Below are 26,079 nucleotides of genomic sequence, written 5' to 3'. Positions count from 1 at the left end.
ATACTAGTTGGACCCATGAAAAATTCACAGAAAACATTAAAAATGTAAGCATCTGTAAACAGTGTACTGGTGCCATAAGAAATGTTTGTATATTATGACTGTCTATCTTTACGTTCTGAGTTCAAATTCTGCCAAGATTGGCTTTGCCTTCCGTCCTTTTGGGGTCAATGAATTAAGTACCAGTTGTGTACTGGGGTTGGTCTAATCAACTGGCACCCTCCCCACAAAAAATTCAAGCCTAGAAAAGTATATTGTGACAGTTATAGAATATAGAAAGTAATGACTATATAAACCAACCAAAATATCTGTTACACAACCGTAAACAGAATTACTATTTAACCTTAAAATGCATCATACATATTCAAAGAACCTTAATGTACAAATTGAAATGCAAAAGAATGAAATAATAAATGGATTTATGAATGAAAGTTTGGTAATTGCGTTTATTTCCACCACATGAAACTTATTGCAAACACATTTTAACTAACCTAAACTATACACAGACAAATACATTCATATTTATGTCTCGAGTTGTACCTGTAATTCAAAGGAGTCAGCCTTGTCGTATTCTGTGTGAGGCTGAATCTCCCTGAGAACTACGTTAATGTTATGCATGTCTGTGGAGTACTGAGCCATTTGTGAGTTAATTTTATCCTCGTGTGGTAATGAAAAGTGAAATTGACATCCAATATTTGCTCTGTATGTATCTATATATGAACTTGGATTTATGTATCTACTGTCTCTCTCACTTTCTCTCTTTCACTTCCTTTGTGTCCCTCTCCTGCTTTTGATTTAACAATGTGTATATGTATCTACTCTTGCAATGTGATAAACATTTAAAAACACAAAACGATCGCATTCACCACTCACTTTCTCACTCTCTTACTTCCTCTCTGTCCTCTTCTCTTGCTTTGCCACTTCTTTGAAATAAGTGTGATTCACACAACAGGTATGTACAAAAACAAAAAGTTAGCGTATTAATATTATTGATGATTACCCATATTACTCTTTCAATCTCCTTAAAAGTGAAAATGAATTTTAAAAAAATTCTTTTTCCGTTTACACATAATGCATTCTTTAGTATTCGGATTAATTTATCAACTATAATTCTTATTGATCCACAGCTTTTAAAAAATTAACCATGTAGTATCTTGTAGCTTCAAAAGTTTGAAGGTATGATTGTTTAATTGTAGAATAACATTGTAGGGTAGGTATGATAAGCTGGATCTGGCCACTTTAAATGCTTATGGGTTAAAGAATAGTGCTTTTTGTTTTGACCCAGTTCATTAGAGAGAATATGATTTCAGCACATGCTGAAAAATATGTCAAGATAATTAGTCACCAAATTGGATAAGGAATCCTATTTTGAATCATGAAGTCAATATTTTATGTCTTTTAACTATTCAGGAATATTTTGCTGTAGAAATTAGTTAATTTGTCTGCTGTTAAGTGATGACTTCTCCATTGATCTTCACCATTTGGACTGCTTTCAGGCACAATAGATGGGAAATGAGAAGTTTGTATACTAGGATCATAAACTGCTTTTGGGTCTAGTATTTTTAATAATTTCATCTTCAAAAAAAAAGCAGATTTTTTCTTAATTGAATACAGTTCCACTAGGAATTTCAAACTATCACTCTTAAACTTAATCTAATGTTTTTATCATCAAAATATTCACTAATTAAATGTGCTGTTGCCTTCCTTCCATCATTGTTTTCTTGAGAAAGCTTACTTGGTTTGTGCAAATTTAGGTATATTGTAGCAATTTGTCACAATTCTTTCAATAAGTGTGAACTCTAATATCTTGCTGCTGTGAGAGATAAAAAAAAATCCTCTGTATATGAGAGCAATATTCTGATGGCATGACTAGCATTAACCCTTTAGTATTTAAACCGGCCATATCCGGCCAAAATAGCTAATCTGTTTTATGTTCAAACTGACCAGATCCAGGCCCTCACACCTACCCTACAATGTTATTCTACATTAAGTAATTACACCATCAAGATCTTGAAGATATGAGATAATGCATGATTAATTCAAATCAATGGGAATCAATAAGCATTATGTTTGAGAGAATAATCTGAACACTAAAGGGTTAAAGGGGAAAGAATGACCAGTGCATCCCAGAATAAAAACAGATGACACAGCATCTTGGTAATTTCTGGAATCCACTTTTGGTACTCTTCATTGAAGAATAGCTATTGCTTGAGAATCTTGTGATATTTTCTAAAGGAGATTTTCTTTCATGCAAGGTGTATTTGATAGTATTATAAAGACCAAAAGTCATTGCATTTTCATCAGTTACAATAACTAACAATGCATCTTCAACACCATTCTTTTTCAAATCAAAGTACTTCACAACTATAACCAAGATTTGTGTGACTGATGTGTCTGTATTTTATCAGTTTTGATAGAAAATTCTTGTCTTAGAGATAGCCATTATATAAGAGCACATAATGAAATGCACTCTTGTATACTGTCAAAAAATGGTTGCTTGTAAACGTAATGTTATTTATGTTCTGCAAAATACTCAGCAAATAAGCAGTTCACTTTGCCTGTTCATTCTTTGTTGACTTCTTTTCTGGCTTGAATTGAGAAATTTCAACACAAGATTTAACCCTACTGAGACATTTTTATATTTTATTCAAAAGTTTGCTTTATTAACACACATTTTACATTTCTTAGTAACAATATTGCCAGATTTACTGTAGCTAACTTCATCATTTTTATCTTGTAGCCATTCCTTAAATTCAGGATTCTGCAGCCAGTCTTCCTTGTATGACTCTGTATAATATCATTTCCTTTCTTAGTGGGTGTTTTTATTTCTGCATTTATTATGATAGAAGGCAGGGTGTGATGGTTAAAATAGGAACACTCACCCATACACAAGTCATGATGCATGATAAGCACCCACACGGAACAGCAGGGTTGCCAGACGCAAAGGACCTTAATGTACAGCTTATATATAAACCATTTAATGTCATGTCTCGTTAAGTTTTTGAATGTCACTTTTGATATCTCTGCACTGGATTCATGATTTTACATAGTTTATTAAACTCACATTGTGATTTGGGTTTCTTTAACCCTTTAGTGTTTAAACCGGCCATATCCGGCCCAAATATTCTATATGTTTTATATTCAAACTGGCGATATCTAGCCTCTCACACCTAACCTACATTGACATTCTAAAAATAAACAATCACATCATTGAAGCCCCAAAGCTATAAGATAATGCTTGATTAATTCAAAACAATTTGAGTAAAAAAGCATTGCATTTAACCCTTTCATTACCAACCCGGCTGAAACCGGCTCTTGCTTTGAGTACAAAGGTCTTGTTTTCATAAATTTTGAATTAGAATCTTCCACCAAACCTTAGTCACAATTTATGTTCCTAGCACTTGCTTAATGATAACTAAGTTATTTTACTAAATTCTTTGATATATTTAATGTAATTGAAAGAAACACAGAACATCTCAAAATAAATACAGTAACGAAAGGGTTAACAGAGTAATCTGAATACTAAAGGGTTAATTTCATCTGTGTATAACTTTGGAATATGTTTGTGTATTGAATGTCATATCGTTCCATAAGGTTTTTGTTGCTATTGATGTTGTATAGGAGAATTTTTAAATATTTTTTAATGTTAGGTTTATGAAGTTAATTTTGTGTGTATGTGTGAAGTGCTCTTTTTTAATATATTCTGTGCTGACCTGTGATGTTGGGAAAGTAAATAACTTCTTTTTTTTATTCTTCTGATAAGAAGTATTGCTTTATTCTGATTCCATGCACTCTTAAGTGGATGTAAGATAACTATCTGATTAGGATGGCGATAGTACAGATGAACTGAATATCATAAAATTGTCTTGTGAACTACAAGAATCTGATGAATTCTTGTAGTTGGTCATCATTGAAAAAAAAATTTAACTAGTAGTTTGGAACTATATATGTTTGACCATTTCATCTGAGTCTAACACAGTAGCAGATGTTTCTGACTTCAAAGAAATATCTGTTTACACTATTTGTAAATGGCATGTCCCAAAATCTCTTTTCCTCTCTTGATGCCTGGTACTTATCTAAAAAACAAATATATATATATATATATATATATATTTGAATCTTTCCCAAACACATACTCTGTGTATAGACCTTCAACAAAATTTAATGTAACTGGTGCAGGTGTGGTTGTGTGGTAAGAAGTTTGCTTCCCAACCACATGGTTCTGGGTTCAGTCCCACTGCATAACACCTTGAGCAAGTGTTTTCATCTACAGCCTTGGGCTGACCATTGCCTTGTGAGTGTATTTGGTAGATGCAAACTGAAAGAAGCCCATCATGTAATATATATATATATATGTGTGTGTGTGTTTCTGTCCCTTACCACCACTTGACAGTTGGTGTTGGTGTGTTCCTGTCCTCCATAACTTAGCGGGTCAGTATAAGATATCAATAGAATAGGTATGAGGCTTAAAAAGAAAACTAAGTACTGGGGTCGATTCATTTGACTAAAATTCTTCAAAGCAGTGCCCCAGCATGGCTGCAGTCTAATGACTGAAACAAGTAAAAAGTAACTCTTTCTCTTTACTCTTTTACTTGTTTCAGTCATTTGACTGCGACCATGCTGGAGCACCGCCTTTAGTCGATCAAATCGACCCCGGGACTTATTCTTTGTTAGCCCAGTACTTATTCTATCGGTCTCTTTTGCCAAACCGCTAAGTGACGGGGACGTAAACACACCAGCATCGGTTGTCAAGCAATGCTCGGGGGACAAACACAGACACACAAACACACACACACCACACACACACACACACACACACACACACACAACACATATATATAATATATAATATATATATATATATATATATATATATATATATAATACATATATACGACAGGCTTCTTTCAGTTTCCGTCTACCAAATCCATTCACAAGCATGGTCGGCCCGGGGCTATAGCAGAAGACACTTGCCCAAGATGCCACGCAGTGGGACTGAACCCGCAATCATGGTTGGTTAGCAAGCTACTTACTACACAGCCACTCCTGCGCCTAACTGGGTTAAAAAAAAAAATTACAGTTTTTAATGTTATAAATTAAGAAATAAAAGTATTTCATTAGTATATTCTGTAAATCTTTCTAATAGCGTAAAAGGGATTTTTCCCCTCTCTTTGCACCAAAATACTTGAAACCCTTCAACAGTGCTTATATTCTGCCACTTCTTGTCATGCTACCATTAGTCAGCCTTCTGCTGCAGTAGTGACTGGAAACAAACCACAAGTGACTGCTGATTGGTTGCAGAGCAAAGTAATCAGCAGCAACCTCCTCAGGTTAAATTTTTTCCCTTATTGACTCAGATCTCACAGAGCGCTAAAATCTTTGTACTAGCAGTTGTCGGGAAACCACTTAATATCTTAAATTTTAAAATGAAATTTCATTTGTATTAAAAATAAATTAGATTGAAATTTGATTTTATTTAGTAATATGTTTCTTTAAAATATTGTATTTTGTTTGTATTTTGTAGTTTGTTTTTCAGCTAGTTTTTACCTAGCTGAAATCTTATTGCACTTCACGGTATCTTGGGCCTGTTTTCGATTATAACTTTGGCTTAACCAGTTCTCTGTGAGTAGGATTTTGTTACGGAAACCAAGTGAAAGCTTGTTATATGTATGTGTCAGTGTTGATTTCAAAGCTGTAACTTAATAAAACAAATGCTAGGGTTGAAATGATTGACCAAAAGTCTTTGATGTCAGTGACTCAGCATGGCCACAATGTGAATGGCTGAAACCAGTAAAAGAGTACATAAAATGTTCACTCATATTAATTATCCGCTTCAGTGTTTTTGTTAAAATGAATTGTAAAAGATATGTTCATCTGATGATCCAGCAGTGTTAGTAAACGAAAGTACAACATATGATTAATACTAGTGAATATATTTGGACAACTTTACGTGTATTTTCTAAATTTAATAACCCAACTATTACACAGTATATTTTAATGATGATAAAATAATATTCCTAACTCCAAGTTTAGAAAATATATGGAAAGGAAAATTGTCATTCTGAAATATTTACATGTTTTCAAAAAGCATGATAATGTGAGACCTTGTATTTTTAGTAACCTTGAGGGTTCTACTCGCATACTGTTCATTTTTAGAGAAAGGCCTGTTTTCTTAATGTGTGTAGTGTATCATTGAATTGTTGAAGGCTACAAGATTGGTATCTCTTTCCTCAGTTCTGAATTCTTTATATTGTCACTTATTATTTCATTCAACCCTCTTGTTACTGTATTTCTGTTGAGATACTCTGTGTTTCATCATCATCGTTTAATATCCGTTTTCCATGCTGGCATGGGTTGGATGGTTCGACTGGAGTCTGAGAAGCCAGGTGGTTGCACCAGGTTCCAATCTGACCTGGTACTGTTTCTACAGCTGGATGCCCTTCCTAATGCCAACCATTCCAAGAGGGTAGTGGGTTCTATGGGCCAGAGGGGGCTGGCATCAACCACATTTGGATGGTGCTTTTACGTGCCGCCTGCATGGGAGCCAGTCAAGGCAGCACTGGCATTGGCCACATTTGGATGGTGCTTCTTATGTACCACCAAAGAATTAGTAAAATGACTTTATCATTAAGATAGTGATAGGAACATATATTGGTGGAAGATTTTAATTCAGAACTTTTGAATTTTAAGATTTTAATTCAGAACATTTGTACTACAGAGCCAAAGGTGGTTTCAGATGGGTTGGTATCAAAAGGGTTAGGGCATGAGATTATAGATCAGTTTGGTTTTAACTGTTATACTTCTGCTGTTAAGGAAATAGTTCAAATTTTGGTTCTTTACAAAACCAGTTGAGATGCAGATTAAAGATTTTGAACCTGACCCTACTCATTATTTTCTGTTCATTACTGAGGAAAAGTTATTTTATTATTTTTATTTATGTGTTTACTCTATCTATTTTAGTTTCTGCTTGATAATCTAGTCAATTCTTTTGACTAGCATACCTTATAAGTAAATCCTTTAATCCCAACTATATATGTCAGTGGAGAATTCTACCTACACTAACTGAAAAGTTAGCATTAATGACAATTATTGCAATGATTTTAATCTAATACTAATAATCATTTTTTTTTAATGATTAAACTTAGATTTTTATTTTCATTTTCACATGGTTTTCTAAATTTATACAATTGCTGTCTGAAAGGTGTTACATTGTATTACTTTCTTCTGTCCTCTCTCTGTTCACAATCTATTGGTTAGCTGCATGAAATAAAATCCAGCTTTAAAAGTATTTTGTCCAACAATTTATATACATAAATAGAAACCGTTTTGGAAAGTAGATGTAGAGCAATTTTTAAAGAATTAGGTTTCAATACCAAATATTTTAGTTTTATTAATTTATAATTTTTAAAGCACTTACAAATCAGAGAAATTACAAACATGACAATAATGATGATTTGTAGAATAATGTTTGTTTTTAACAGTTTACATTATTTGAAAATTTATCCTCCAGATTTTTAAACATTTTTTTATCTTCATGTATTTATTTTCATTCAAGATGGCAAGAATGATGTACGGACTGATGCTATGCTTGTGTGGGCTCCCAATGCTGATCTATGTGAATCAAGAAGTAAGTAGTGACAATCTATTTACAAATAATTTCTAGAAGGGCACAATTTAAAAAAAAAAAAAAGGGCTGGGAGGTGAAGGAAAAATTGTCCAAGCCAACCAGTGGCAAATGTTGGTTCATGTACTTCAGTGTTCCTTGTAAATTGAACTGTTAACATCTCTCTTAATCCTTTCTTTATTATATTTCTAACAAAAATACACCCCTTATGTGTTTCCGTTAAATGAAAAAATAATTGTGAATTTAGACTGGTGTCATAAGACAACTCTTTTTTTTTTTTATTTATTGACATACAAATGATTTTTGGACAAAATCTAACAAGAGGTTCCAACCAAAATCTATTGCTTGGTTTGTTTCAAAGCAAATCTAATTACAGTTAAATACAACAAAATATAAAATTAAATTTTGTTTAAACAACACCATAGAAACTGACTTATTAGCTAATTATCAGTTGAGTATACAACAAAAATTTGAATATAGAAGAATTGGGCACGTTCGTGGATTATCTATAATATTGTAATTTTGAGTAAATATTTAAAAAATAGATTAGGTCTGGTCTCTTCTGAAAAATCACTATGAAAGCAGTTTTCAAATTCTTACTGCGTTCATGTACAAATTCACTTCTTTATTGCTGTCAGAATCAGTTGGTTTCACTTTTGAAAATCAAAATATCTGATTCACAACCACACCTGTAGTTTTTATGTTTGCTGTATATTTCACTAGATTTCTTCATATCTTTTGAAAATCATCCCAATTCAGATTTGCTGCATGACAACATGAAACAGTGGACAAGTGGGTAACGAAAGGGTTAACAAAACTGATTTCCAGAGTTATTAATATTTTCTCAGAAAGTAGTGCATATCAATAGTAGTTCATATAAATTAACACCTGCCAGGAAGAAAAGTGATAACACCTAACCATATTTATACATTAACTAGCAAGTAGTTGTCTTCCAAACTTTATATTCTGTGTCAGCCCCATTGCATTTCATTAGTTTGAAACCAGCAATAATTGAGGTATGATAGCTTCATAAAAATTTAATTTGCAATACATTATTATTTAATTCATTGAAACAATCTATTTTAGCTGAATAGGAATGAGACAGACCTTCATAAAATGGTTCCACTTGATGTACAATATTTGTGTAATTGTTAGGTATAACATAATCTTTGTTAGTTGAATAGTCATTTAATTTCAAAATTTTCAGTATCAATGCAATAAGAGTCACAGAAGACATACCTACACAATTGCTTGTAGTTCCTAGTAATAATATGTAAACCGGGTGCTTCGATTCCCAGGTATGTAAACAACGTGAGACAGTGATAATGAAGGCAGAGATTTCTAGAAAGAGAATGGTGTGAAAACAATATTTTTTCTACCAAAATTTTCAGAAGCCCTACTCTGCCAATTATTCTCATTACTCAAACTCATCAATTATTTACACTTGATTCCATCTACACAAAGTTTGAATAAATTTGTATTCAGATTTTATCTCTTAATTGTAATTAGTAGTCTGGAACTTTTTGAAGCAGTGTTTTGCAGCCAGATGCCCTTTCTGGTACCAACATTTTTTGTTGCATCTTATAAAGTGCAGAAGCCTAGTGGACCTATTCTAAAAAAGAGAAACATGAAAAATAGTATTTCTGTGAGAAAAATTTAATTAATAGATTTATCTGAGAACCTTTTATATATCAATAAATGAATAAAAAAATAGTTTTATGAAACCAGTCTAAATTCATTGATTATTTTAGAATTTAATTAAAATGTATAAGGGTGTAATGTAATTAGCAACACAGAAACGATTGTGTTCAATATGAAATAGATTTCAAACAGTCTGCATGCACCAAGCTTTAGAAATGACATTTTCATGTTCAATTTTAGGTTAGATTAATATCTGAGATGAGTTATTAATAAGATTATAATTTTTCAGACTATTAATCTCATCCTTAGAGATGAAGCATTTTCCAGTATTTATTTGTATGCTACATTCCATTAAAGCTTAGTGGGCAAGAACATTATTACTCCTGATTTAGTAATAAAGGTTCCTAGTTCAAATCCTGTATGGCATACACATCCAGGGATAAAACATCTGATGGTTAGTGATCAAGCTGATTGAAATGTGGAGTTGTAAATCTGAAAAAACTTTTTCATCTAAAGAGAAGGTTAATTGTCTGAAAAATTTTAATCTTATTAGGTTAGATGTCTTACAACTGAGTACTTTAGTAAATGCTAAGCACACTAATGAGAGGTTATTTTGAAAGATGAACAGAACAGTCAACTTTGATGGTATTGGCTGAATGAGTTGGCATTCCAACATGTGCTATTTGTTGTGAGCCATTGCATCTATGAAATGCTACTTCTTTAAGATTCTACTGTGCTAAAAACAGCTTGCTAAACTTACATGCTAAACTTCTTTGGTCGCCACTCATTGTCCAGTCATATCACATGTCCTTATTAGTTCACTCATCTTTCCTGCAGTCTCATACTGAATTACCATCTCAGTTTCAATATTCTCTGTCTTTCATACAAGTTGACATAATATTCAACAGATTATGCATGACTCATTTCTCTACTATTTCTGCAGATATGTATTTAATGCCCATATCTTGCAACCATTGAGCAAGACTACGTCTCTGATGTCCTTAAGACATTGTTCTCTATCATCAATAAAGTCTTATTAGCCTTTAATCTGTTAACGTTTCAATGCTAGACAACCTTTTTTTAGGCCTGGAACGTTTTTTGCAGTTCTTTGGCATCTATCAATGAGAAAGCAGGTCACTAGCAGATAAAATTTTTTAGGAACATTTGATCTTGATATCGTAATTGTATCCAATATTCTGGTCTTATTGATAACTAGTTTTAAATATAATAGATTTGAGTGACCTCTACGTATGCCCTGCTTCTTGCATTTGATGCCCAAAATTTTAATTCCTTTTTCTTTGTATCTCTTTTACTTAACCCTTTAGCAAAAAGCCAGCCATATCCAGCCCCTAAATTCTATCTGTTTTATGTTGAAAGTAGCCATATTATACCTCTCACACTCACCCTACAGAGTTAATCTAAAAATTAACAATCACACCCTCAAAGTCTCAAAGCTACAAGACAATTAATTTTTTAAAATATGAATAATCATAACATTTGACTGAGTAATCTGAATGCTAAAAGTTAAACTATAACATGACAGTTATTTTAGATTGTTGTTACTACCATTCTTAGTTTACCTACCTGGTCCCAATTTTTAATTAGTTGCAACTATTATTATAATGAAAAAATTCATTAGCATTAATGAAAATTATTTTCAGAAGGAGCAAGGGAAGCAACCCAAAATTTCATTGAATTAAAAATAAAATGATGTACTGGGTGGTATGGAAGAATTTGATCTTTGATATCTGTGATAGCAACTCTTGACATGTTTTTCTTACTCAGCCTTTTCAGCAAAGCATAGTCAGCACAAAGCTCTTATCACTGAACAACTTGAATATTATATAGTTTCAGTGGGAGTAAAATTTATCAGTGAATTTAAAATAATCATTTCTACTCTAGGAACAAGGCCCGAAATTTGGGGGGAGGGGGTCAGTTGATTAGATCGACCCCAGTATGCAACTGGTACTTAATTTATCGACCCCAAAAGGATGAAAGGCAAAGTCAACCTCGGCGGAATTTTAAGTCAGAACGTAAAGACAGACCTGGCATGCAAACGTTTCTGCCAGCTCTCCACCTTACCTGACAAAAACAATTTTTAATCACTTGTAATTGTAATGATAATGACAAGAAAATTCATTAGTGTTAATGAAAATCAGATATTTGCTAATTCTAATTATTTTCCCACTAAAGCTTATCTCCAAGTCTTCAGTTTTTCTATAAGTTGTCTGGAATTGTCTCCATAATTATCAATGATGAGTCCATTGGATTTTTAGGGATTGTTTTAAAATGATCAGTTCATTAAATATGGCGTTACTTGAATATACTTCATGTAAGTGAACCAACAAATTTTCGTAAATTAAAATCACACCCGTTATGAAGAGATACGTTAATATTTAATTCTAGTTAGGGAAGTCGAAGGGAGATAACTCCTGTAGTTATAAAGTTGAATGATGGACCTGCAGTGGGAAGTGGATGTAATCTTTCACAAGTACAGATACAACTCCAGGCTTGTTTCAGCCTTGCAAAGCTATTTCTGCTAATTTCCCCACAGTGTATTTATCAGTCAAAATCCAGGGTCTAATAAGTACTGGTAAGACTTTGATGTGTCTTTTGGAGTTGGCTTAAGAATATTGAAACCTGTCCAGCGATGGCATTGTACTTGATATGTATCAGACACATGTCCTACTTAAACTTCATTCAATTTAAGATATTTTTTTTGTATGAAAGGTGTCACATGGTACCCCTCCCTATTATTAAGTTTCGTTTATACTTATCCTACTCAACTACATCTTTTCTACTGTTGGAGTTGTGAACCTATTAACACTGTCTTTCTCCTTTGGACTTGATTATATTTTTACAAAAATGACAGCAGTTAAGGTAGTTATGAAATTATGTTATTACTAAATTAATTGTCCCAGCAAAGACAATTAACACATTTTAGAAGGTTTTACTTATGATATAATTTCTTTAACTTGTCCTTAGACCGTCTTTATTTCTTTGGACTAAAATTGCTTATTTTAAAATGTTAAGGTTGAAATTAATATCTCTTATTTTAAGCTTATATAACTGTGTTGTGAGATTATGTTCCAAATATAATTTAACATAAATGTAAATGAAAACATCAGTTATTTTATTTATGCACTTTCATATTTTTGATTATTTAAAAGTGTGTTTTGTTGGAAATCTTGTCATGAAAAGGTTAAAGAAATAATCTATGTTTACATTGATGACTACCCAGATACTATCTTGTTAATCAATCATTGATTCTTTCTATAATTATCTGAATAAACTCAGACTTTCAGTTAGTCAAACTAAGTATCTAGTTCTGCTATTCTTTTGGAAAGTTGCATGGAAAGAATAATTTTTCATTCTGTATTGCAGTTGATGATTATGTTACTATCGCAAAAGAGAAACATGGCTACAACATGGAGCAGGTAATGTTACAGTTGAATATTATTCTTTTTCATACTGTATTAGGGTGAAAATAGTTTAGAACAATTACATATTACAATTTTATGTATTTATGTGGGCTGCATGGAGGTTCTTCAATTGAAGCTTAAAACTTTTCCATCATATCTTTTTGTGATAAAATATATATGTAATAGTCAACAAGTATGTAATGTTTCTTCAGAATTATCAATTTTAGTGACATATATAATTTTTAGAGTGAATGAAGGTTGGTCAGTCTAGCCATCTGCTGCATTAAATATAGATTTATAGACAAGGTTTGTTTAGAAAATCAAGTATGCAATTTTATTTCAGACACCAGTTGGAACCATTTCATATCTTTTGCATCTTGAATGTGCTAAGGGGAATTGTGGATCTCAGATTCTATGCTTGTGTTTGGAAAAGAAATTCAACAAAAATATTGTGTACTGTTGAAGTTGTTTCCAGCTGTTTAAGTATGATGATGTAGTTTAGATTAGATAGGGGATGGTTTTTTTCATTATTATTTTTATTATTTTGAAAACTTTGTTCATGAACTTGGTATAGATTTAGCATGCTTGCAGAAAGATAAGGAGGAACGTTGGTATCATCTATGTCCACATCATTATTGGGAAAGGCAAATAGGTTATTGGTATAGAAGGAAGAATATAGGGAATGAAATTGAATTCTGAAGCCATTCAGAAATGATGGCATAGACCCAGAGAACCCTATTGGTACATGCTGCTATAGTCTGATCTGATAGCTCCAAGAGACTAGAGGCCTATGAAACCTGTAGGCTAGGAAATTTGTTAAATGCCAGATGTAAGTAGTATCTTGTCGTCATCATGTATCATATTTTTTTTCCCCAAACGTTGATGATGCTACAGCAAATGTCTTTCTGATTAAGCATGAATTTTTCTATTGGAGAATTTTCTCATAGCGTTTTCTTGTCTTGGGATGGTTTGCCATTGCCTTCCCCAGCTGGATGGCTGTTGCCCACAAAGAGCTCATCTGGCTTATGACAGGCCTTGTTTTTAGTCCTGCTGGGTGTCCAGACGTCCTCCTCATGAGAGTAGTGGGGGAGCCAGTTTCGTCATTGACCACTTGACCATGGAACAGATAGTACTGGTTTACATGGTACCAGTAGCAGGTCTCATCAGCTTATGATGAGATCCCTGAGCTGACTACATACTGTTGACTATTTTTACCAAATTTCTCAAATGTAAGAACCCACCAATGATTGATAGATGGTTTTGCGAATGGTATATTGGTAGTCACTGAAGTGGGAAAGTCTCGTGTTGCTGCTAATTGCTATCCTCATCACTTTTGCAATGTTGTAGGGTTAGCGGGATTATTCTTTTTGAGAATAAGGCATATTGTAGCTTATTTTCAAAGATCAAGATTTATTCTTGTAGAGGGAGAGTTCTCACCATCCAGAAGGTGTGGGTGACGTTATGTGAGATTATGTTGGTAGTTAAGACAAGGCAGTTGAATACATTATCCAGTATGTCACTGCATTTTTAAAACAGTAGAGAGAGATTTGGTGCTATTTTAAGCAGGTAGAGGAAACCTGTAGAAGTTATCTTATGCTCATTAATTTTCCTGTTAGGTAAACTAAAGTCATCATTTAGGTGCCTGTATTCACTCTACAAATCAGTGCACCTTTCAAGTTTCAAGCTAAGGTTTATTGGCTGATGGGGCAAACCACATGATAATCACTAGTTTGTAAGCTTTTCGAGATGTTCTATCATTAACCTTAGTTTTAATAACAATCTTGATTTGATACAATTGAGTTTTGGAAGTGTGTAATATTGAATTGCTTCACCTTTGTGTTAGTTTTTTTTTTATTATTGTATAGTGTTTTTAGTTCCAGTAGTTTTCTAGGTCAACATTTCAAAATTTATACATAGTTTTTATTCTATCACCTCACAACATGTCAGTTTTTTAATATTGAAATTTGGATATAAATTCCAGGCTCTTGGTATGCTGTTTTGGCATAAACACAACATAGAAAAAGCATTAGCAGACTTACCAAACTTTACTCCATTTCCTGATGAGTGGACTGTTGAAGATAAAGTTCTTTTTGAACAGGCATTTAGCTTCCATGGGAAAAGTTTTCAGAGGATCAGGCAAATGGTAAATATATTTATTGAAGCAATTTTTACATCACATGGCTAGATGTATATTTAGCACCCATATTTGCTCTTTATGACTACTTTTCATTGTGATTTGCTCTACAAACCCTAATTTATGAAACATTGATTTTAAAATATTTTCTTTAGCAGTAAAAGATCATATTATGTATGCTGAATTTTTAGCCTTTGTCTTTAACCCTTTAACATTTAAACCAGCCATATCTGGCCAAAAGTATTCTGCCTTTTTATGTTCAAACTGGCCAGATCTGGTCTCTCACGCCAACCCTACAATATCATTTTAAAAATTAACAGCTACCTCATCAAAATCTCATAGCCACAAGATAATGCCTGATTAGTTCAAAACAATGAGGATGAAAAAGCATTAATTTTGGCAGAATAATGCGAACACCAAAGGGTTAAACTTTGAGCTTCAGTTTATAATTAAGCATCAACTGAATATATGATTTGAATTGCAGGACAGCTAACAATTATTGAATGGTTGTGGATAGCTGAGTTGATAGTGTCAGAAACCTGGCTGAAACATCTGCTTTATTCTTATCCATAAATAAAGTGTTTTTTGGTCATGACACTTCACCTTCTGAATTAAGCCTGTATGTTAAGCCTTCAGTGGTACTCATGATTTATTAGATTATGGAGTATTAAGAATAAAAATTTGGTAACTCTAGAAGAAAAGTTTAAAACTTGTTTCTGTTATTTCAGCTTCCAGATAAATCCATTGCTAGTTTAGTAAAGTATTATTACTCCTGGAAGAAAACCAGGTCAAGAACAAGTCTTATGGATCGCCAGGCTAAAAAACTGGCTGGACATCCACGTGATGGAGACAGGTGATTACATTTTCCTTTTTGCATTTCAGGGTTCTATATAAACTTTCAACATAATATATACCAGGATATTTTTTCAAGATAACTATAGATTTTCCATGGGTACTATTAGTATATTTACTATTGGTTTTCATTTATTGTATTGATTCCATCAATAAGTTTATTGTTGGATGTTTATTAGAGCGTTTTTTTTCCTTTCTTACATTAGTGATGGTGCATCGGATGAAGGAAGTAGAAACTCTGATAGTGATGTTGAGAATAACAAAGAGAATGGGGTATTTTGATAAATTCTTTTAATTTTATAAATTACTCTCATGTTAATTTTGAAAATTTAACTTGAACTATGGTTTACATTTTGTTTTGAATGTAAAACTCGTCCTTTCAGACCAGCAGAGGTGAAGATAGCAAAAGTTGTACCAATTGTGGAATGCATTCTTCTCAACTCCATTCAACCGCAAAAGGATCTCTGTGCAATAGTTGCAATCAATATTTGCGGTAAGTGGAAATTCGTTGTAGTAAAAGCCATATTGAAATTAACTTTAAAATCTACTTCAAGGATTATGCATCTGAAATAGTTGGACCAGTTAATTGATTTGGCATTAATTATTAGATTTATGGTATGAAGATAGCTGGATGAAAACCAGTGTGAGCTACGATTTTAGTCATCCTGTCCTTATGTTAAGGTCAGTTTATAAGATTTAGGAAAATGTGTTCCCTATATTTTAACCTTTTGAGTGTGAATTTTGTGTTCACCAAATTTTTTTGGTTATATATCTTTTTATTTTTATTTTTTTTTTTTTTCATAATGTTCTACCCTTTATAAAAAATGGATTCCATCTTAAGATTTAGTAGTAGCAACTATGAATTTGAAGAAAAAGTGGCTGCAGCAAATGAAGAATTGCAACAAGCATAACTGTGTGGCGGACATGAATTGGATGTTGCAATTTGTGATAGTGAAACGACCTGGACATCAGTAATGAAAGTGATGATGAATTAAAGGCAGAAAGAATGCAGTGGGGAATGAAAACTTTTAAAATATTTCTTTTCCAAATTTTTTTTCTTCCCCCTTTGAAGATACTGATCCCAGTCAGTTTACCTGAAGACTTAAAACCCACTCATTATTTTGCAAGACTAGTGGAATTAATCTTGCAATAAAAAAGTTTCTCCTTCTTTTTCCTGTAAGAGGAAAAAAAGTAAAAGGACAAACTGTGAACTCCTGCACCACTGAAAGAAAATAGTACATTATTTTTGCTATAAATACAATCATACACATTAGGAAGTTATATAATTTATTTTTATAAAATATATTTTCAAATTTACCTGGTTTTCAGTTTGTCAATTTACCTGTTTGATGAGTGACAGATTCTGCTTAATTATATAAAGTTAATCTTTTATTGTTTTGTTGTGTGTGTTTGTGTATGTATAATTTTTTAGTATTCTTTGAGCATTTTGGTATTTTACTTCAATTGAACATCCAGCTATGTGTACAATTCTTTGAAGTGTTATACTATTGTCTTACTCCTGCTGAATATTGGCCTGTAATTCTTGATATGGTGATTATCATTTAGGCAAAGTTTAAATAATTTTATATTTCACTGATTATTGCGTGTATTTACCTATAATACAAGTAGATTTTGTGACAGACTTTTTGATATAGATCTATATAAGAATCTTTTAAGTTGCTCTAAACACCACTTTGATGTATAAAATCTAAAAGGTTAAACTTGTTTTATAAAACCATGAAAAATATGTATATATATTTAATAGTTATGAGAAAACTGTCTAAAATACATTGCTTTATTCTAGCAAATGATCTTAATTTAGAAAGATTTTGAGAGACTGAAGGTGAAACTTTTTCACATAGTTTTTAAATTGGTAAAAGTTTTAAGATTCTGAATATGAAAATAATTGTGGTTTTAATCAATTTGTAGAAAATTTGCTTAATCCTTTAGCATTCAGATTTATTTCTCAAATGTAATACTTATTTATCTACATTGTTTTGAATTAATCATACATTATCTTGTACTTTTGAAATTGTGATGATGTCATTGTTTATTTGTAGAATGACATTGTAGGGTAGGTGTGAGAGGCAAAATCTGGCCAGTTTGAGCATAAAACGGGTAGAATGCTTTGGTCAGTTTAGATGTTAAAGGGTTAAATCTGCATAAGTTTGTATTTACTTTAACAGTAAAGCTAGTAACAGCAGAATTTTATTTGTTGAGGAGGTACAGAAATTATAATAATAATAATGAAATTATTGTATACAGTGCTCAGGTGCACCACAACTTGTCAGAATCTCTAGTAGTAGCTATGTTTTGCATGTTTATGTGCCTTAAAGGCAGGCTGGATGCATTCGCACATATTCTAAAGCTACAATTTGCCACGCATCCAAATTTCCTTTGAAAGCAATATGTTGATAGGGTTCTTTATACAGTTAACCTGAAAAACAGAAGTAATGGCACACAAATAATGTTGGAATTATTTAATTGTTTCTTCACCTGCTAAAACTGAGGCAGTTTTGAATTCAGGTATTATGGAAATTATTTCGTTTCCAGCCTTTTCATTGTATTAGCCAATTTTGATTGTCTGTGTGTCTAAAAGGCAAGATGGACTGGCACACACATGCATTCCAGTGTAGATTCATGGTAACGTGTTTTTCTTTATGACCATTGTCTTATGTTCAAATTTAATCTTGTTGGTTGTTACCTTCTTTATTTCTCAATATTTTGATTGGCTGAGTAAAATCACTGCCAGCCATACATACAGGCTTGTCCTTTGCAGGTGTTAGTGCCACATAAAATACATTTGTATTGGTTCCATGTAAATGCACCTGAGCCAGTGGCTCTGTACACTCTGTAACATAGTTGGTGTTAGGAAGGGCATCCAACTGTAGAAACAATGCCACACAGACACTTGGAATCTGGACAGCTTCCTGGCTGATAGGAGCTATCCTGTCAGACCGTCCAACACATACCAGCATGGGAAATGGATGTTAAATGATGATCGTGATGGTAGATCCATTTGTTATTAAAATCTAGGGAGTGAAGGAAGTAAAATAATATTTTTTTCTTGAAGTAGTTTACACAAATCTGAATTTATTTAGTTGTGTCTGGGCCTTATAATGTAACACACTCACTGGTAAAATTTCCACTAATTTCTTATTTTTATTTACCTAAAGTTTTCGTTGCGTCTTGCAACCTTTTCAATAATCTTGAATTTATTTAATATATTAAATTATATATATATATTTACAAATTATTAGGCGAACTGGTGTAATGAAATCCAGTACTGGACCGACCAAGCGTCGTGAACAACAGCATAGCCAGCATCGGCATAATCCTATGCGACATAAACGAAAGCCGCCACGTGGCATGTATTTGAATGAAGATGACCTCAGGTTAATGCTCACTGGACCACTACAGCAAGCTGAACAAATTTTAAAGTCATTAGATGCAGAGCTTGTCTCTTTAAAACGACAGGTAAGACTATATATTTGTTGAGGCAGGAAATACAGCCTTTTTCTTTTATGTAATTATATTTTCCTTTTCAATATTAGCAACTTATAATAAAATGTTTTAATGACTTCACAAATGGAAATGGATTTGTTGTACAAATAAAATGAAATGTGCACAGTGTCATAGTGATCTTAGGCTGATGTATACTGTAGGCCTGTAGAAGAAGCCAAGTTTCTGCAGTGTTGCTAGTGTTATATATTTGAAGCTGTCATGAGAAATCAGAGATTGTTAGGTTTATCATTTGTAACTAAGAGGATTTTAATTATATGGTGCAGTGTGTGAGTTTTTATAAAATTATAAGTAACAGTAGTAAGTTCTAAAACCTGAGATGATAGCATCTAAGTGAAGCCCTAACACACATTACCACAGAGCAAGCAGCTTGAAAAAACTTAGGATGTTCTCGAGACATGATTGAAGGTCTTGCTAGTGTCAAGCGATGGAAACACGGGTGTGTAATAAAACAAACTTGTGACAGGTATGGCTCTACTTTAGTCACACATTAGTAGTCATTTACAATGGTCTTCCATTGCTTTTCAGGTTTATGCATTGGGGTGATAGGACTATAATTGATAAAGTGAGAGAGGTTGCTCTTTTAAAGAAAGGGGCATCATCATCATCATATTCCGATAGATGGGATGGAATCCTATGGAGATATTAGTTTCATGAAGCTATAAGGAACACATGGTGTTTTTGGATGATGATAAACATAAACCACTCAGAATATGTTGATGCCTTGTTGGATTGGCAAAGTTTTTATATTTAGTGATGCAGTATGTGTGAAGTGAGTTACAGTGGTCAGTGCATGCATGATGTAAGCTGCAGCACCCAGTTGAATGCTCTTGTTAAGGGTTCTACTTAAATGGGAGCAAAATTTAAATTCCGATGGAGATGGGGGTACATTTGCTCCCGTATGTGGAAACTGCTTCTTGTTTTCTACTCTTGGGTCTAAAATTTACAGAAACTATTTCTGACCTTATACTATAACCTTAACAGATTAATAATGAAGTACAAATAATTATTATTCAGCATAATTTTCTTTTAACATGTAGGTTCAAAACAACAAACAGATCATAAGTATGCAGAAACACAAAACAAGTTCTGGAATAGATGAATGGAGACCACCAGAAGTAAGTATTTTTTACATTTTCGTCTGGTAATAAAATTTAATTAAAAATATAACCCTCAACAAGTCTAATTATAATTTGGTGAAGAATACTACAAAAAGTTGATGCAACCATAATGTAGGATGATGTAGATTAGCAGTTTAAATCATGTACATTTAATACATAGTTCAAATGTAGTAGGCATGATTTGGGGTAACCTAGGTATGAAACTTGAAATATGGGTTTATATTTTGATATTTTTTACTGAAAAAATAGTTTTGCTTACTTTAGAATGTATTAATTATGGTTTGGGGGTATTGTTAAAATTGAGAATTTTGTATTTATATTGGGCAAGTATTTTCATTTATCTGTGTAAGGCACTGTTCTGGATTACCCTTTTCCATCATATTAGATGTTTTACTATAAAATGATTTAGTCATGTTTTGATTTAGTATTTTATTTTGTTGTAGTATAGCTTCACATTTGTGCTTACTTGAGCAAAACAATTTACTTTTGCTATCAAAGGTTCCTAGATGTATTGAGTTATGGGTAACAACTTAAGTGGAGACACCTTACATAGGCTAAAATATGTAAACACTTTTGGTAGAAATACATTTTCGTGTTTCATCTCTCTTACATGCCTCTAAGCATTCTAATCTTATTTACTTTTTCCCAACTTGTTAGACTACTCAGAGAATAAATTCTCGTTGGACTAATGATGAACTATTGCTTGCAGTGCAAGGTAAGTAGTTTGTGGCTCTTGCTCTAAGTTAGTCAATTTTTTTACATGGAACCAATAGAAATTGTCAGTTCAATTGAGTTAGAAAGCTAATTCCACTTTATAATAATCATTAAGGAAAAACTCTAATCTTTATTTAAAGTTTAGTAGTTGGATGTCGTCATTTAGGGATCTATGTGCAATGATGAATTTTATTGTGTGTTTTTCTCTGCAGGTGTTCGTCGTTATGGAAAGGATTTCAAGGCTATTGCTGAAGTGATTGGCAATAAACTTGAAGCACATGTGCGTAACTTTTTTATAAATTACAGACGCAGGTATAATTTAGATGAAGTCTTGGCTGAGTATGAGAGCGAACATGGAACAGACTCAGTTAAAGAAGAAGAAGAGGAAGAAGAAGAAAAAAAAGATATTGAAAAGGTATCATTTTGGAGTTTGAGTATTCTTTGAAATAGGTCAACGTTCTGATTTAAAAAATTTAATTTTTCTTAGTGAGTTTCTCTTTGATTGCTCCCATCCAATGGCCTTTGGCCATGCTGTGGTAGTTAAAAGAAACTTCTTATTGTAAATGCTGCATTGATGTTAGAGAAAGAGAATTAGCATCTCCAGTACAGGTAACTTCATTTATTCTTTTGCTGGAGCACCTGATCATATCACCCCAGTATTATAAAGCTTTGACATTAGAAATTTATGAAAATAATTACTTTAAACGTAACTTATTTGTGCATTATTTCTACTGTTAATGTAACCATAACAGTTACATTTTTGACATTTTTTTCCATGAGAAACTCAATTTTTGAATTGATCTTTCACTTTTCAGATGGATGTTGATGGCAAATCTTCAACAGATGGTGCTGCGGCATCTTCATCCCCACCACCTATAAATCAGGAGTCGGTAGCTAATCTGCCAGCTTCTGGTAGTGGGAATGCTACCCCAACGGCTGCTGGCACACCGGCTCCCCCTCCCTTGCTCAAGCAGCCGCAAGTGCCTATCACGAAGGGGAATAATTCCCAAGCATCTCAACACCCGAGGTACAGGTGCATTTCAAAACGGTTTTTTCTCACTTACGAACTGTCGCGTCTGCCCCGTGGGCTTGTAAAACTCAGTGTCGTCTTTGTAACAGCATAGTTGTAGTTGTCTGAATGTGCAATTATTAGCAAAGACTAACTTCAATTAGTTTAATTTCTCTAATTATTTTAGACTCTGAAATCATTTTGATTAAAATATGGTTAATCTGTTTACATCTGACATTTAATTTCTGGCTAATGTTTCTTTAAACCAGATATAAAGATGTTAAACTACTCATACGCTCCTCAACCTCAAACTTTTTTTGTTTGCTATATACTCCTTTTGTGACTATATTCTTAATGGAATACAACTACCCATGCGTTTCCATTAATATTAAAAGATATTAAGGATTTAGGTAGATTCAGTAAATTTATGAAATCTATTTTTATAACATGAAGTTAAAGTTTCAATTTCTCAAAAGAGAGGTTTTTGTTGTGAGAACCAGACGTGATCTCATGCAAGTTAGTCTCAAAAGGGCTGGAGATCTGTATCAGCAATAATGGTAATAACTTCAAGGTGGATTGTAGTAGGTGTTAGTAGGTTTAATTACAGAGAAGTGTGGAAAAGAATCTGACATGCAAAACTTCAAATATTTTAATATTCTTCATCCATCACAGTAATTATGTTTATTGATGCCTACAAACTCTCTTGGCCTAAATCATTTTTTGGGGTGGGGGGTGGTAGGAAGGAAAAAACTGCTTTTGTTGTTGGTTTCTTATATTTTCAAGTGATTTGATATTACTTGCGTACACACGACACAGCATGCATTTTGTAGCTTTGATATTTTAATAAAATATCATTTTGTGGAAGTTATAATAAAATGTAACACCTATGCCATGTGTGTAATATGTATCCATATATATGTATGAGTATACAGATGTTATTGCTGAGAGATTGTGGTGTTAAGTATTATTAAGTTCACCACAATTCAGAATTTACATCATCATCATCGTTTAACGTCCGCTTTCCATGCTAGCATGGGTTGGACGGCCACATCTTATTTTATTCTTTCAGTAACGTAGTGCTGTCTCAGATTAGTTTATATCCTCATAAACAAATTGTTTAATCATCACATGATCCTGTTTTGATTATCCATCTTTAATAACCAATAATGTGGGTGGCTGGTTGAAGTTTAGTCAATTGTTAAGTAATATTGTCTGCTTGAAGTGTCTGGTGTCGCTTATTGTCTTTATTTGTGTCACTCTTTTGTTCAGTTTCATCAGTGTTTTTCTTTCTCTTTTTAGGTTGCTTCCTCAACCGAAGACCATACTACAGCAACCGCCGCCTCCGTTAATTCGCCCGATGTCAGGAAAACAGCCTGTCAGCACAGTGGTACCAGCTCAGATGCCAGCTGCTGGAGGAAGAGACTAATCTTAGTATCACATTAGCCACCAATAACCTTCATTAGATAGTTCCACTGGGTTGAACCCACCACTCACTTCATTTTGATATGTCACTTAACCTCTTCATTCAGTTCTAGTGGAGATATGAACTACGGTGTGTCCGTCAACTTTTTCATCCCCACTCTCCTCTCGTTAAATATAACATATAGAAACAACTATTTTATTGCTCCTCTCTCTTGAATAACGTACTTCATATTGTATATCATCTTTTTTTTCCTCTTGATTCAAACTACATATCCGTACACATATATGTATCTGTATATATATATATACACACACATACACGCACACATATGTGTATGTATGATGGCATATGTTGTTAGTTATATACTATATATTTATAGTATATACACCATCAATCTTGAACTAGCAAGATACCCAAAATCCCATAAATTCATGAAGAAACTTTATGCAATTATTTATAAATTATTTATTTTGTACTTCCTCAGGGTCACATAATCCTGTTTGTCAGTGTTGTAACAAGCTCTAATATTGTACAAATTACCTCAGTTATCAGCACTGATTTTGTGGAACGGCCTAAACGCATATGATGATTGCATAATTTCAGTTACCTTTTGGTGTCAGACCAGCTTTTTACTCACCAACGAGCTAAGTACAAGTGTGATTTGAGAGTATCTGGCTTGTTGGTCAGTTGTTTCAATGTTGTACAATGCAGTTCCAACTGACCAGTTTCCAGCACAATAGTTGGCAACACAGATCTTTGTGTGGATGTTCATCTTCATTTATAATTTGAGAGAATTCAGAAAACAAAAATCAAAAAAAAAAACCAAAAAAAAATTTTAAAAATATCAATGAAACCATTAATAATAACCCAAAATGAAATTAAGAAACACTGTTTAAAAAATAAATAAAATAAATAAATAAATAAATATATATATATATATAAAAGAAAAGCGATAAAAGTTTCTACTGTGAATACCTACCATTGTACCATGGTGGGCATAAGGAGGATTGATAATATTTTTACATGTTGTTCATATCTGTATTTGTCCAAAAAGCTTGTGGTCAGTCCAACCACACAATCCAAATAAATGATAAAATCTTTGCATTGCTTTCATTACTGTCAATAAACCACCCGTTCTTGAATGGTTTTAGGTTGGGTCAAGGACAAGATCGAAGACGGCCAGTTTTATTCCATTCCATTTTGTATTGATATCTGAAGATCTAATAATTTAACGTAATTTACACAGGATTTAAATAGGCTTTTTATTTTAATTGTTTTTCTTTCTTATGTGTAAGGACTTGAGAGGGTAAATTAAAGTTTTGAATTTTTTTTGTTTCATTCCCAAGGCCTTGATTTTAAATACGTAGACTAGGTTTTTATCTTTAACAATCTGGTTCTTAGTGTTAGTTTGTAAAATTTGCTGGTAGTTTCTCTTTGTTGGCCAACACTTTCACTCTGTTTTTTTCTGTATTTACCTCAATTTAATGGCAAAATAGTTTGTTTTGTAACTTGACTCAGTTCCGTTAATCACAGCACTTTATGCATATCTTTTAGTATAAAGTATGTATTGTGGTGCACATAGAACATTGTAGGAAGGGACATAATTCGGTCGGACATGATTACACATGATACATTCCCTTTTGAAGTTTTTTCTTACACCCCAACATTTATATAACTAACTACACTACACTGTACATATATACTTGCATGCATACATACATATGATCGACGGTTTTTTCAGTTTCCCCTCTACCTAATTTCGCTCAAAGGTATTTTTCAACTTGACTATATGGTAGATGTGTGCCCAGAGTGCTGCAGAGTAGGATATTGAACCAGGAACCATTGGTTGTAAAGTAAACGTCTTAATCAGGTTGCTATGCTTGTCTCTTTATGTTAGTTGTTTCATAGTTTCAGTTGCCTTTTTTTTTTTTTTTGTTTTAAGTCAACCATAACTACCTCATTGTGAGTTTGTTAATGAAATTACAGTTTTTATTCAGTCTCTTTAATGAAATATACAAATTACTTCGTGTTTGTGTTTGATTACATATTTTTTTACTAGGCCTGAACTCGTTAATCTTTAAATTTTCATTGCTTTTCTTTGCTTAGTAGATGTTGCTTGGTTTTTCAATCTCCTTGCTTTGAATAGCTGAAATTTTATTAGGTAAGAAAACTTCTCTGATTGAAATGTGTTCTTCCAACTATGAGTAAACTATTTCAGTGTTAAACATTTTACATGTTTGTATAGACCATTGTGCTTGCTGCTGTTGTGCTTTGAACATTGGTACAGGTGGGGGCAGGGGTTAATTCTGTGGTTATTATTGAATTGCTACATCTGACTAGTCATCACTCCTCTTTGTCCATCTTCAATGGTTTTGGCTTACCTCAGTTTCCACTTTGTACATCTTTAGTACCTAACTTACCCATTTGTGTGTAGAATGATCCAATGATCCACTAAGAGATTTCAAATACCACAGAACCTTCAGAACCATTTACTTCAAGTTGCTCAGTGGATCTTTCTGTAAATGGCTTTTGTATAACCAATTTTCACCCTCAACCTTTGCATTCCTTCTTAGCCATCACTGGTTCACTCAGTGATTTAACCTTTGCATAGGATCTGAAG

The 26,079-nt window shown here is 32.9% G+C and overlaps 1 protein-coding gene across 2 annotated transcripts in view; it reads left to right on the top strand.

The window, feature by feature from the left end:
* LOC115216992 (REST corepressor 3) overlaps positions 1–24,560 on the top strand; it is a 49,458-nt gene extending 24,898 nt beyond the window's left edge. The window contains exons 3-14 of one of the 2 annotated variants that reach the window (XM_029786490.2): positions 7,553–7,624; positions 12,647–12,699; positions 14,666–14,827; positions 15,547–15,671; positions 15,877–15,943; positions 16,054–16,163; positions 18,931–19,147; positions 20,233–20,310; positions 20,971–21,028; positions 21,240–21,442; positions 21,843–22,054; positions 23,336–24,560. In XM_029786490.2, coding sequence (XP_029642350.1) covers positions 7,553–7,624; positions 12,647–12,699; positions 14,666–14,827; positions 15,547–15,671; positions 15,877–15,943; positions 16,054–16,163; positions 18,931–19,147; positions 20,233–20,310; positions 20,971–21,028; positions 21,240–21,442; positions 21,843–22,054; positions 23,336–23,462 — 1,484 coding nt within the window. In that variant the 3' untranslated portion in view covers positions 23,463–24,560. Of the gene's footprint in view, positions 1–7,552; positions 7,625–12,646; positions 12,700–14,665; positions 14,828–15,546; positions 15,672–15,876; positions 15,944–16,053; positions 16,164–18,930; positions 19,148–20,232; positions 20,311–20,970; positions 21,029–21,239; positions 21,443–21,842; positions 22,061–23,335 lie in introns of both variants that reach the window. The other variant, XM_029786489.2, reaches the window with a different exon arrangement.
* Positions 24,561–26,079: the final 1,519 nt, after the last annotated feature.

Source organism: Octopus sinensis, linkage group LG11 (genome assembly GCF_006345805.1).
Source record: "Octopus sinensis linkage group LG11, ASM634580v1, whole genome shotgun sequence".
Classification (NCBI taxonomy): domain Eukaryota; kingdom Metazoa; phylum Mollusca; class Cephalopoda; order Octopoda; family Octopodidae; genus Octopus; species Octopus sinensis.
The sequence above is the reverse complement of the archived record's forward strand: the minus strand, read 5'-3'. Positions and strand labels throughout refer to the sequence as shown.